This window comes from Natrix helvetica (genome assembly GCF_964273705.1).
Source record: "Natrix helvetica genome assembly, chromosome: Z".
NCBI classification, from domain to species: Eukaryota; Metazoa; Chordata; class Lepidosauria; order Squamata; family Natricidae; genus Natrix; species Natrix helvetica.
Genome location: NC_138554.1, coordinates 120,077,545 through 120,092,916, shown reverse-complemented (window position 1 = coordinate 120,092,916; position 15,372 = coordinate 120,077,545). Strand labels below are relative to the sequence as shown.

Sequence of the window (15,372 nt, the reverse complement as noted above, 5' to 3'; positions counted from 1 at the left end):
TTTGCTTTTATATTTGACTAATTGCTTCTCTTTATTTAGGAAGAAGATTTTCAAGAAATGATTAAATCTGCCCAGATCATGGAAAGTCAATACACCCATCTTTTTGACAAAGTTGTAGTGAATGATGATCTTACCACAGCATACAATGAATTGAAAACAATTTTTGACAAACTGGAGAGAGAAACATTTTGGGTCCCAGTCAGTTGGGTGCATTCCTAATGCTGCACAAACGTCTTCATGGTAGTTAGTTGGGTCTAAGAGGACATATTGTTGCTGGGGTCTTTTTCTAGTTATGACATGTTAGATGACCATTGCAGGAGACGGTTGATTTTATTTTTAATTTGTTGATAATACAGTTTTCTAGGCAGCAGAACAAAGTAAATCCTTATTTTTATTTAATTGTTTTTTTAATTGTTTTCTTGTGTTTTTTAAAAAGCTCAACTACTATAATACCATCTTTCATAAATAATTTGCACTCTCCATGACATTTCCTTTAAGCTAAGATTTAATAGAAGATCTTAACATTCAAGATCTCTGTTAGTACTATATCTGATTTTGGTTAGCACTTGAGAATATATTATAATTGGAGCATTTATTTTTTAAGAATATAAGTGTCTGTTTAGTACTGATCTATAATGCAAAATGCAAATTGCTCCTTTATATTCATCCTGACATTTGGTAAATTTAAGTTACTTTGGAGGAAAAATTAACTATTGAACTTTCTTTTCAATAAGAAATATGTCATATTTTACATCTTAAGTATTTGCATATTGTCTTGTTGGATTTAAGACAATGGGATTTTCATTTAAATCAAACTTGAAATTGTTTGAATAATTCTTATATAAGAATAAAATAATGTGGTGGAGGAGCCTTTGTAATTGAGTTGGTTATATACATATATTTATATAAATACTTTATTAATTTATATATATATCTTTCTAAAACTGCCTTTGAGAAGAACTAAGCAACTCTGTTTCAGTGTGAAAAACCTGTAAATCATTCCCATTTTACACATGTCATGGGTAATTAATACTTAAATCTGTATTCTGCCCAATGAAGAAAGAAACTTTAAAATTTTCTGTTGACACCAAAGGAGTTACTGGAGGAGGAGAAATATATGTTATGTGTCAGTGAATCTGTCTTACCAAAAGCATGTGATAATTATGCATCATAACCTTAGCATGCAAAGAGGAAGCTCACTTATTTTATGCTAACATATAAAGTGTTATCGTCTTATATAAAGACAAAGGAATTTAGGACTGTGTATTTGTATGTATGTATGTATACATACATACATACATCATACATACATACATACATACATCAAACATACATATATATTTATGACAAAGATCTAAATAGATTTTTAAAATATTTCTTGATGCAATTTATTAAACAAATCCATGGGTCTTTGTGGTTTCAACACTGACTTGACAGTTCAACATTCCATGTAAATATTTTTGTTTAGGTAGAGAAAACTCACCAGGCCTTTGCCAAAGTAGTATAAATAGGTGGTTGCATTTATGTTTTCAAATTATATTGCGCACAGGAAGTGCCAACAATTAAGTGTAGTCTTGGAAATACAAGGTAGTTTGACACATCTGTAATTTGGCACTGAACATATGCAATGTACTCTTCAGTGTCTCAGGCTTTCTCGCACTTTGTGAATTAAATATGATTTTCAATACCATTTCATTTGCATGAAAATACTGATGAGGATTAAAGGTGGTACTTAACTTAAGACTAAAATTTGGACCAGAATTTTGGTCCCTTAGCGATGCAGTTTTTAAGAAAGGCGTCACATAACTGGATATGATTATATCGCCATTGTTACCTCAATTGTTAAGCAAATCATGTGGTTATTAAGTGAATCATGCAGTCATTAGGCAAATCTGGCTTCTCCAATCGATATTGCTTAATTGGAAGGTCCCAAAATACAATCATGTGACCAGAAGAAACTGCAGCTGTTGTAAATGCAAGCCAGTGGCCAAGGGGCCAAATTTCAATCACATAACTATGGCAGTTGTGACAGTTGCAACTTTGAAGACAAAGCAAACTGAATGACTTTTGGTCAATCGCTCTCACACACACCAACTCACCTCACAGAGTGCTTTTTGGGAAAATAGAAAGAGGAAGGAGTAGTGCATACATTTGCTGCCTTCAATTATTTAAAATAACAAAGGTGGAATATAAATAAAATAAATAAATTGTAAATCACTTTTTCCAAGGCTGTTGTAATTTCAGGCTGTCATTAAATGAACATTTGTAAGTGGAGGACTACTTATCTTATTGCAGCTAAAATGTTCCATTTTAATTTTCTTGATTACATCATTATGGTTCTCCTAACTGTTATGTCCTAAGTGTCTTTGATTAGCAGTGGATACAACAATATCCAGAGTGCTGAAATGCCTGGTATCTGCCAATGTCTACATTTTGAATATAAGATAATCCAAAGTGGTTCTTTCGAAATAGATTTTTCTTTTTGGATATAACATGAAAGGCTATTCTTAAAATGTTTTTTTGCTGAGAGTAAGTATTTGGCCTATTACTATAAAATATTGTCATAGCCCAGGGAATGAACCTCTAGACACATAATTCTAGACACATAAACTATATCAACAATTGTGTTCATACTAGTGATAGTGAAAATTATTAATCTGTACAAAGAGATTCCTTTGTTCTCTATTTTGTAGGGGAAATTAACAACTTGGTAGCTTGGATGGAATGGCCCAAGTTTGTTGGTGGCTTTGATGCTTATTTTAATGAGAAAGTATTGCCTTAGTCCAAGAGCACATGTGTCTATGGAGCTTCTCGTAAGGCAGAGTTGGGGGCGGGGAGAGAATTTAAGCACTGAAATCCTCTATGCATGCACATCTGGACAGTGGTGCTTTGGATCATATACTTATAGCATCCAGAGGTTTGAATAAATGACAGAGACAATAAAGTCAGTTTTGCTAACTATGAAATTGACTATTTTACAAGACTCAGCAAATTGTATTGCATGGTTCTTGATCATTGTTTTTTTATATACTAAATACAAATACCTGTATTGTATTTTTGCTGTTTTGTCATTGTAAAACAAGTTTTATACTGCTGGATTCAGAGCAATACTTGAAGTTGTCATCGATTTCACTTAAACTGATAATGTGCCTGACATACAACTCTTTCACTAGAAAACAATAAATTATTGATACAAGTTTACTCAAGAAAATTTTGTTTCTTAAAACACAAAATCTTATTTTCCTGGTTTTTAAATTGTTCCACTTAATAAAACTATAAAAATAAAATCAAATTTCTATTAACTACTCCCCTAATAAAATAATTATAAAAGATTAAAGAATAAATACCTAAATTTCATCCACAGTTTTCTGGGAAGGAAAAGAAATGTATTAATTGACACCCACACGAGTCAATGCTACTCATTATAAACTTCAATCTGTGATTTTATAATTAAAAGTTGAGACTAATTTTCTAAATAAGGTATTACATTTCTATAATTCATATTTGAATATGGGTCCAAAATTAAGAATCCAGTTAGGAACAATCTGGGCCGAATTCCCACTATCAATTAGTGCTTTTTCCTGCAATTCCTAGGAATGCTAATTGGTTTTGGTTGTGTTTTGTAAACAAGGGGTCACCTGCAAAGGCTTCTTGCTTTGTTGGAGTATAGCCCTACAATAAAATATGCCTTTACATCAGCCAGGTATAATGGCTTTCTACCTATTTTCTTTGAATAGATACAGTAATGCCCCCTCTTTGAGATTACCTTTATTGTTAACCAGCTTGGAAATTCAGGTCACACATACACTATATTGCCAAAAGTATTTGCTCACAACTGAGTCTGATTATGTGGATGGGTGAGCGAATACTTTTGGCAATGTACAGTATATATTACTCCAGTTCCCATTTAAGGTGCATGTCCTTTGTGGCAGGTTGTCACTTAATGGCAGATTGATTTAACAATGTCCTTTGTTAATCAACCATTGCAAGAGATCAGATGAGAATTATTGTGTTCTGCTGCTAGATGTGTGGCCAAATTCTGTCCCATTTATGGTATGGTTGTTAATGGATTCTTGGTGGTGTTTTGAAATTTGAATTTTTTATACACCAATATTTTTAGAAATCACTTAATTTTGGGCACTTTTTTAATTTTTGTACATTTGCTTTAACTCTCCTACACACACACACACACACACACACACACACACACAAAGGTTTTCCTGTTGTGTCCGACTCAGGGGCATGGTGGTGCTCATCTCCGGTTTTTGGCCAAGGGAGCCAGTGTTATCTGAAGACAATTTCTGTGATCATGTGACCAACATGGCTATTTGCCAAAGGACACGGAAGGCTGTTACCTTCCAACCAAAGTGGTACCCATTAACCTATTTGCATGCTTCATATTTTTGGTTCTTGACTTCAAATCAAGTTGAGTTAGCCTGGTACAGATACATATTATTCACAAGTAAAATGTTTAACAAAGCTTGGGAAACATTCATATTTCCAAAGACACTGCATTTTTTAATGTTATTAAAACTGATGGAATTTGACAGAACCCAGGCAAAATATTTCTACTCCAAACTCAAAATGAATTTGGGCAGCCTTTATTGCAAATGTTTTATCTTTTTTTCTTTTAATAGGGCCCTTGTATTATATATTGCATTGGCCAAATACAATGAAATATAAACCTTTGAGGAATTGCATTAGAAATAGGCAAAATATCAATGTGCTTAATTCTGCTTAGAGCTCATCTAAAGGAATCATACAATTTTAAGTTGTTGTTTTGTACCACTGAAGTGGAACAGTAAAAAAGCGGGTGCTGAATTAAATGTGCAGTCATGTGAAAGGAGTGTAGGAATGGAAGGATGGAAGTTTTAAGACTTAGAAATGCATTTAATTATATTTTCCCAGTGATATGTGGGATAGAAGTAGTTTGTTCCAGTGGTTAAGGTATCAGGCTGGAAAGTGGAAGACCATGATTGTAGTCTTGCCTTAGCCATGGGAGCCAGTTGGATAACCTTGGACCATTCTCTTTCCTTGCAGGTTGGTGGTTGTAGGGAAATTAAGAGGAAAAAGGTGTGTTCGGATATGTTCACAGCTTTGGGTTATTTGTAAAAATAATACAAGCGGAATACCAAAACAAATAAATGTCCTGAACTATCTTGCAACTTTGATAGGAGATCATGCTGTCATGTGAAAAAGAAAGTGCACCCTCTTTGAATTTTTTGGTTTTACATATCAGGGCATAATAAAAATCATCCGGTCTGTAGCAGTTATTAAAAGCAGGTAAATACTATCTCAGATGAACAACAACGCATGACATATTGCACTATATTATCGTGTGTTTTACAAAAAAGAAAGCCAAAATGGAGAGGACATTTTTTCCCATACCATTGTTGCATCTTGTTATTCTAAATCCACTTTCAAATCAGTTCCACTCCTATCTAGCAAAACTCTTATCTCTCCCCTAACATCTTAAAAGTGATCTATCTTTAATGGCAGACACTTTTAAATTAATTTCTGATCCACTGCTCCTTAAATATGTCCAATGTTAAAATATTTGGTTCCATTCTGTCTTAGTCAAATTTAAGTGTTCTTGTGCTTTAATTATAATATTTAGTCCTTTAGGTTCCCTCTAGTGTCCAGTGTTCAAATTCCCTTGCTATTGTGCTTTCCTCCAAGAATTCAGAACATTTTTCCCATGGAAAGAATTCCCATGATCAATTTCAAAATCAAAGTCTTATTTCAAATTCATTTGGACCTCTAGTCCATTTATAATTTTCCAAAATTAATGCTGATCATCCTTTTGCTTCTCTATTTTCTTTTTTACCATTTCGGGTGTTGAGTGAACTGTCTGATCACCCTTTTGTTGCTTATTTTTAAAAAATTGTTTAGTTTAACTTATCTTTTTTTTTTGTTAAGGATTAAAAGGAAGTTCATCTTATAAATCCTGTTAATTAAGATGTTCTTTATAGTTGAAAAGCAATTAATAAGCTATTTCCAAAAGTGATTAAAAATTAGGCTTAGCAGCACGCTGTGTCCTCAAGGCTATGTTATACTGAGCTTGATTTCCAGCCATTCAACTCACAAATTGGCAACAGAAACTTCAGCTCCTACAGTTTACTCACAAGGAGCAGCTGTCTGGAATGAAAGTGGGGATCTCACAATCTCATTTATCCAGAGAGATTTGGTTGGCCAGAAAATGCCAATTGGCCATCAATCTCACCTTAACACCATATCCACTCCCTCAGAGGCATCTAATTTACCATGACTCCTCACCAAATGTCCAAAGTACAATCATCTTTTAATTCAATGAACTAACATTGCTCTTTCTGAATTGCTTATACTTTACCATTTTTTCTTCATTTCACAGCCCACCCCACCCCACCCCACCATTTCTTGCTTCTCAGAAACCATTCCAACCTGACTGATGGTTGATCTTTCTTTTTGCCATTTTCTGCCTTTCTTCCCACCTTCATAGGAATCATCATGATGGTCTTAAAATCTGCAAGAGCTAGTAGGCAATAAGCTCCTTCCTTAGCAAAGAGATGCAACTCACTTTGTGCCAAAGCATCCACAGCTCCTGAAGTAGCATTTCAGTTTTAAAAGGGGAGGAGAAACATTACCTGTAGCCTCCTGTGACTTCATGCAATTTCTTCTTTAAAGAAAACTCAACACATCTGCTAATGTCCAAAGTGATTAAAACAGCAATGCATCCTATTCTGGTTAGAATCTCTAAACAGTAACCATATTTAATTATTGTCCCAAATATTGTTTCTAATTTAGCAGTCATTCTGTATTTATTCACCCATATGCATGCATACATCCACACACCCTTTACAAATCTAATAAAACACATTGCCAGTTGACAGTATGTCCAAAACAGCCTAGCAGACACATGCTATCTAAATATACTGAGCAAAGCTGACAGAAGTTTGGCCCAAGGAATGCTCCAAGCTTTATTCCTGTAATTGTTTAAAAATAAGTGTCTTTGTCAGACATGGGCCTGATGTCACCTGAAAGAACATTTTGAGCTTGCAAAACTGACACTGAAATCCTCTGCAGTTGGAAAAAATTCTCTGGCTAGATCAACATTGCTGTAAATCTCAAAAGCTGTTTTGTGGAATGCAAGCAAGATGTAGTCAGAAAGGAAAAGTACACCTTATCCAGAGTGAGAACACAAATGTCCTAGTTTATTTGGAAAAGAAAAGAGGAAAGTATTAAAGTAGCTGCTTCAACTGTACTTGGTTTGCTTTCTCTTCTTCGCTCACATAGAAGCTTATACTGCATTATTTCTCAAGAGGTAAGCCTGGAGTTCTTATGTGAGTCTGCCTACTTTACAAAAATGTCTCATTTTTAGCTTGGCCATTCCCACTTTTGGCACGTCACACTTTTCACTGCCAACTTGCAGAATCCAGAAAATTGTTCATCTCTTACTTAACAAAACATGTCCTTCTGATCTTCACTAACTCTTGCCTTGTCTTTTTCATACCAAAACTAGATCAACCAAGTATGTTTTCATACTCTTGGCAAACAATAAACAAAGTAGCTCCTTCATGATCATGTCTTGATATACAATCCTATACTGCCATTGAGCATTAATTCAGAACCCCAGTTTATCGTGCCCAAGGTGCTACACTAGAAATGGGGAGCCTGAGCTTGGAAACTCGCTAGTGACTTTGAACCTTGTTTCTCCCACTCAGCCCAATCACAAGGCACCAATTGTGAGAAAAATAGGAGAAAGCACTGTACATCATCGAGTTGTTCAAAATACAGGACATAAATATAATAAATTGGTGCTGACACTTTCAAAGTCCAGAAAGCATATATCTGGACTGAGAAACAGTTGAGGTGGAAGATGAGTCTGGTAAAATCCCATGCTAGGCCCAGGATTAAATGTAACTCTAACATCTCCTTCAGAGGAGATATTCAGCCAGTTCGGATTGGTTTGGGTGAACCTGTAATGGCGACCTGCGGGTGGATGGGCCTACCTTTATGCCATCCTACTTAGCTACATTTTCTAAGCGGTGCGCATGTGTGCAAGCCATGTGCGCAGCAAAGCGCATGAATGGAGGGCATGAAATGGAGTTTGACACCCCTGATGTAAGGCATTGTAAAAATATATGTTTTAAATCAGTGTTAATTTTATTACAGCTCCAATATAATGCTTTTATGGTCCTTTTTTCTACATAAACATTAAGAGTCCAATAAATTATAAATATTTATGGTTCTATAAGTCATGGTTTTAGGTTCATTGACATTCTTGTTATAGAGATTAAAATACTCTCCCATTGTCTAGGTAAGATAAAAGGAAATTCTGATTCTCTATTGCATTCACTTCTTAACACCTCCAGATAAAATTGATTTATTGATAACAAATATCTATAAAAACGAATAGTAGGTTTTTTAGTTTTAATAATTTAACAAATTGTTCTAGTACATCAGGTGCTAGAAAATGCTGCTGTTCCAAACGACATTACTAACTAATGTTGTAATGGTAAATATTGCTATTTGTCTCCTAATACATATCATGTTAAGAATTCATCTTCATCTATTGATTGTGCAAATTATTATCCCTACTTCCCTCCAATTTTTCCATGTCACAAACGATTTCCCAATTTTTAAAGCTGGGTTTCCTTGTGCAGTCAATTAGTATGGGGAAACAGCAGGGGTGAAATCAACTTACCTTCGCTACCGGTTCGCAAATGTGAGCGCATGTGTATGTGCAGAGCATCAAAAGGATGTGATGTTGTCTGCGTGTGGGCGGAGCCTGCTACCAAGCGCACCTGCAATGGTAAGTAGAACAGTGAGGGTGGGGAATCCGTTGTGCCACGCAATTTAGATTAGCTAGAAAGCAGGAAATTCTAGCTAATATAAATTATGCATCACAGCTGATAGTTGGAAATACTGGTTCTCCCGAACCAGTAGTATTTTTTTTACTACCAGTTCGGGAGAATTGGTCCGAATAGTAGCATTTCATCCCTGGGAAAGAGGTTGAATCTTTATTAGACATCCCATTGTTTTCTAAGTGATGTGATTGTTTCCAGAGATACTAGAGTTGTGGTACGTTTAAATCTTAATACTGTCCATTCAACCAAAGGTGCTATATGTATATATGTATATTCCAAGGTTGCTCAAATCAGAAAATTAAGACCAACTGTTGGGTTCCAGCTCGGTAATCAAGGTTTTTAATCTTTTTGCTTATTAACTTTGGCACAAAACATTGTTACTTTTGGCACCCAAATTACTGCATTGTAAAAGAAGTCTAAAATTTCTGGATTAAAATAGTAGCCTGACATTAGAGGAAAAAGTCGTTTTAAACAAAACATATTCCTTTTACTTTCTTCACTATGTGAGGAAGGAGAGGCACGTGTTTGTTTTCAGCAGTCTTCAGCTTAATTCCCTAAGACACTTATGAAAATCCCTTAAAACCAATGTTGATATGAACCTGCACTATATTATAACCTCACACATTTTGAATGCAAGTAAAAACAGAATGAGTTTCTTGTACAAATGTATGCAAAGTAAAATAAAATATACATGCATGTTGAGAGAGTTCTGTAAGAAAGGATGTTATATCCAGTTGTGCATGCTTCAGAAATGATTTAGAGAAAGGACTTGCATGACTAGAGCACATTTCTGCTATTAATTAAAGCACCTATATCTTATTTCGGACTTCTGCATGAGCCTGAAAGAAGAGGCACAGCTTTATTAGGAGTTGTATTAATTTTCCCAAGTTAATTCCTTAAAGTAGTAGCATTTCCCCTCAAGACTTATGGAGATAGGATAGATTGGGCTGCTTTAACTAAAAATAGAAAGATGCTGTTTGTCTATCAAAGCATTTTGAAGCAATCCTAATATTGATTACGAGTAGTCTTATTGTTACCACTGTAATGAGCCTACCCATCATAATCATAACTGATCTACTCATTTTGCAAACTTTTTACAACAGAAGTTGTCTGAATCACCCTGGAGGTTGGGTGAATCTGCAGCCATTAAGCAAAAATCACAGCCGTTACATAATCTGATGTCATTAAGTGTACCAAGTTAAGCTACAGCCACGGTTTTACCAAAAGAGTGGAAGTAAATACTGGTTTTCAACAAAACTTGTAATACGTGATTATGGTAGCAGAAAAGACTCAAACTTTATCCATGCGATGTATTTGTTTTTTGATTAATGTATCATCTTCAAGTTGAGCTTGGCTTCTGATAATTTAATGAGAACATCTATTTAGCTTTCTTGACAATATTAAAAATGTAGTTGCCATTATCTTTTTTTTCCTATCCAAACTGTTATAAAGTGATGACCTTGAAAAGTTTAGCTTTTGAAGAGCAGTCAAAATCAGCTGAGTTGCCAGTGAACTGCATTACAGCTATGCTATGCTACTGGATGTGACCACAGAATGGTGAAGTTTCTGGTCATCTATGGACAGTCAGCTGCACCATCACAAATGCTATAAATTAGTAACCAGATTTTTTTAAAACTAGCTTGATGTAAGAAATACATGAAAATTAATTGTAACCTCTAAAATACAGTAGTACTCAAGTTATGACTACAATGAGAACAGTAAATCTCATTGCTAAATAAAATGTGATGTCACAACTTCCTACTGGCCTCCAGAAATCAAACTCAGTTGGGAGGCTTGGTGTGTGTTGGGAGGGGCAGGTAAGTAGAATGAAATTTGGGTTGGCTGCTACTGGGTGAGGGTGAGCAGGGGAATGGCAGGGGAAGTGCAGTGTGGTTGGGCTTGAGGCAGCTGCTAACAAGTGGCCAAGGGTGCACAAGAGCCAGGGAAGAGACACACCTGGCTGAAAAGGCACAGGGCAAGTATGGCAGGGCTTGGTTGGGAGAGTGAGTGGTTGGCAAGGCATGTATAAGCACAGAAATCCTTGGGGAGGGTGTGCAGGTGTGTTGCAAACAGAGGGATTTGGGGGAGATGTTTATGGGGGGAAGCCTACCTGTGTTCTGACCTAGGCTTCCTTAAAAAGCATGTAGCAAAGTCTTAGTCCCAGCAAAACCTCTTTTATTTACACAACTGAATTCCTTTCATTCACAGTCAGCAAGGCTTTGCAAAGAGTCTTTCAGAGGAATATTTATCAACACGAACCTTATCTCGCTCGGAGACCTGCCAGATAACAAATTTCCAAATGCAGAACACGGCAACACTTGGACAGAGTCTCTTACAGTCACAAACACAACTTTCCACTCTTGAAATGACCAAAGGAATTGTTTCCTGCAAAAGCCCATTCCCTGTTCGCTCCTTTTTGTTTCCTATGGGAAGGGCCAATCACTTCCAAGATGTGGCTTTACTCCCAAGTCAACCTTGCTTTCTTAATTGTTCTTGTCTTCTTGCAGCTCTGTGCCTGTGCACGCTGGAAACAGGCTCCAGCTGTTCCTCTGCTTCACTGCTGTCTAGCTCCCTCTCTGCCTCTGACACAGAGCCCTCGTCCAAGCTTTCCTCAGTCCCCAGGACTGGCACATGTTCCTCCCCAACCTCATTGTCCGACTCTGCTGCCAGCTCCATTGGCTGCTGGTGGGCCACAACAACCTGGGCAATTGATAACATTCCCCACTAATTTTCCTATTGACTTCTGTGGGAGACTAGCAGGGAAGTTTCCAAATAATGACCACATGAAGTTAGGGTGGTACAATCATTATAAGTGTGAGCCAGTTCCCAAGCATCATATGACCATGGGGTTGCTGGGACAGCTTGAATTCTGAGGGTCATTCATAACCACCTTTCATTCAGCACCACTGCATCTTTGAAGAGTTGTCTCTTAACTGTCTGTTAACCAAGGATTTTATCATGGAAAGGAAAAACCCGCACATTATCAGGAAAAAAGCCTCATGAAAATAGAAAATTCTGGCTCTATGGGTGTAACAGCCTTCTTAATTTTGTATCATTGCCAATCAAATGTGAACCTCATTTATTCCCACAGATGTTACAGGTGGCATCAGGATAGTAACAGTTTGCCCATCTCTACTTTATAACTACTAACGACCAGTTCATAGATGTATTCACATTATTTGATTTTCCTCCTCCTGTTGAGTGAGTTTTATGGAATTCCTTGAAACATCCCTCAGTATCTAGCAATTAAGAGTTCAAATTCAGTGAATTCTTTCCAAATTCATAGTTTTATTATTTCATGTGTGACAACTAAGATAAAAAATGAACAAACCATGGTTAGCTTGATCATTTAAGCATGTCATAAAAGCAATCTCATTTCTGTGTCCTAACATAACTTATATTTTTAATACAATTAGGAACAAATGTTTATTTGCTCCACATCGAATAAAGTATTTGTATGTTTTCCATTTTCTGTAAAGTACGTTCTCCTTTCCATACCGATGAAAGTTTAATTTGATGTTCTTCATATAAAAAGGATAATTTTACCATCTGGCAAAAACACATTAAACCAGTTTTACTATTAAACCTCCAATACCATCACTTCAAGCAATTCAGAGTTTTCTGGACCTGGTTATGTGACTTCTGGGAACATCAGAAATAAACACTGAATGAATTCATACCCACATCTTCACTGCAATGCTGAGCACCCAGTGAAACAAGTCTAAGAGCAAATTACTGGGGCTCTGTACACTCTTAATTTAAAAAAAACCATTAGATCTGGTTATTTCAACAATAAAACAAGTAGCTGCCAACCCTGGAAGGCGTTGGCTCCTTCAGCATGGTAGCATGGCTCCAGTTAAAAAACTTGATTTATATGAGTTTTACCAGAAAAGGAAATTGGGGGGAGTAAATACACCCATATGGACAATTGGAATATCCATGGCTGAAACTTTGAAAAAAAATAACAGAAAGTTGGCTGAATGAGGAGTATCAGAATGTACACTATGCAGGGAGACACGTATTGTAACACTAAGTTCTGCTTTGGTTAAACAATAAAAGAAACCCTTTTGATAAAAGGGTAACTTTTGTTCTGTAATTTGGCTAACTACTTGAAATAGATGTAAAGCAATGTGCAGTCTCATTTTTAATTTCCTTCTCTTAACAGGAGCGTGTTAGTATGGGGGCAGGGAGAATATGTATCCCTTTACTTTAAAATAATATTTCTTTCTGTTTTGCTTGACTGCTGACATAATATGATCAGGATGGTGATGGAAACCAGATACAACTGCAATAGATTTTTCCCCTCTCAGTAGCTGAACTTACATTTAACCAAGCTGCATTCAGTCCAATTTATTTCAGAACCTGTTTTCTTAGAGAAACTAAAGGTTGATTTTGTCATCACTGGCTGTGGTTGCACAACTACATTTTCTGTTCCAGGTCAAGCGGTATTCAAAACATGCTCTTAAACCTCATAATATTTCTATTTATTACAAGTGGCTGAGATATTTAGATTTAAAAGTCATTGGAGCTGGGACTTTTTCCTTTCCCTCTTTTTTATTAAGTAAAATTTCTTTCCTATTTTCCTTACACGAGATCTTCCCCCACTTGCCATTTTCTCAAGGAATACTTTGAACCATCTTTATCATATCACAGTGAAATGATATAATGTATCACTTCATTATCATTATTGTTATGTTGGCGCAACAATCATTTACGTATTTGTTTGATAAATTTATATAGCAGCATAATGGGCATTTTTTTAAACCGTCAAAAATAATATAACAAAATAACCAAAACGTAAGAACACAAATCATTAAAAATATTAATCTGTGAGATAGTGCACACATTTTTCCTAGTAATACAGCTCTTTTATAGGTGTCACATCCCTGTTCCCAAATCCCCAGGCAGATGGCTAAGCCACTATTCAGCAAGATTGGGACCAATTTGACATCAACAGAGAATGTTATTGTTGTATTAAATTTATATGCCACCAGTCTCATTGTTGAAGCAACTCTGAGTGGCCATACAATTATATTCTACAGAGCGAATGCCGCAGTAGACAGGCTTTCATCCTGGATCCCCACAAATGACATTTCTTTGTGGATGTCTTTTCTTTCAGATCTGATTTTTCCAATTGCTGAGTAGAAGGCGCTAAAAATTACAAGCAAGGAGAACAAGCCATGCATCCTTGCAATGGCATGTGGAAATGACCTTGAGGGACAAGGGGAGGAGATGCTCCCTAGGAAACCATCAGACAAAAAAGATAGGACTTAATGGCCAGAGGAAAAAACTTAGGAAGGACCACCCTGGTTGATTGGGTAGTTAAAAGGGATGGCAATAAATTTGTAATTTCAACTTTTGAAATTTTCAACATCAACTTTTGTTGATGTAGCCTTACAATAAAGGAGAATTAGCTCATATACGGTGACCAAGCAGTGAACATTGCTTGCCTCCCATTTGGAAAGCTGAGAGTTTAATCTTAAACCATGGCAGATGTTTATCTCTTAGGAAGCAAAGAGAAACAAATTTATTTATTTATCTATCAAATTTTAAAACCGCCCATCTCCCTCACAGAGACGTACTTAAGAACAGTGTTAAAGCAGAAGCGCATGACCACTTCAAATTATATTCAGAACAGATAGGCAATAAAATATTACAGTCTTCATATTCCTTATTGTGATGAAGTTTAAAGAGAAAAATACTTCATTACTTTACTATTAATATGTAATATATGGCTTTTGATAGCTATTGTCCAATCTCTAGCTTTGCTTTTCTAGGGAAGATTGTATAATTCTGCAGTTGATGAGACTGTCTAGGCCCATTTCAATCAGGTTTCATCCTGAAAACTAAAACAGCTTTGGTCATGTTTTTAGCTGACCTGTAGTAAAATCAGGATGGAAATGGTGTGTCTATTCTTGTGATATTTTCAATACTGTCTACCACAGTATCCTTCTAAACTGGCTCCATGGAATTGGGGAGACAGGTTTACAGTGGTTGTCTTCTTTTCTCCAGGGCTGTTCCAAGCAGTGAATTGGATTTGATTAATGACCACAGGTTTTACTTAATGACTGAGTTGATTCACTTTACAACTAACATAAAAAGTAGTAACATCAAGTCAGGCCAGATTATCTGTTTAACAACTGCAATGACATGATGCAAAATCCATCTCAACTGTGGTCGTTAAATGAGGATTACGTATAAACCAAATTGTGAATGCCCAGTTTAGTTAACTGATCTATTTAGCAAAAATCTCTCTGAACTCCTATCAGTTATACATTGTACATTTTAACTTCTCCAAAAAAAACACAATGCATTATGAAGAGGCACAAACCATAATGCTGAAAAGAGATTCATAGATTGTTTTTACTAAGATGACATGCTGATTTTAATACAATCATTACAGGGCATGTTTCTATAAGTCAAGGACAGAAATGAGTCTTCTTCAGCCGTGATTTCCTCATTCGATCTTGTTTGTCACTCTCCTTAATAAAACAGATGCTGAAGTGATTGTCTACTAAGTCAATAG

At 36.0% G+C, this 15,372-nt stretch overlaps 1 protein-coding gene across 4 annotated transcripts in view; it reads left to right on the top strand.

Moving 5' to 3' along the window:
• MPP7 (MAGUK p55 scaffold protein 7) overlaps nucleotides 1-3,201 on the top strand; it is a 96,056-nt gene extending 92,855 nt beyond the window's left edge. For all 4 annotated transcript variants that reach the window (XM_081971491.1, XM_081971488.1, XM_081971490.1 and 1 more), the window contains exon 17: nucleotides 40-3,201. In XM_081971491.1, the coding sequence (XP_081827617.1) occupies nucleotides 40-219 (180 nt within the window). In that variant the 3' untranslated portion in view covers nucleotides 220-3,201. The remainder of the gene's footprint in view (nucleotides 1-39) is intronic.
• Nucleotides 3,202-15,372: the final 12,171 nt, after the last annotated feature.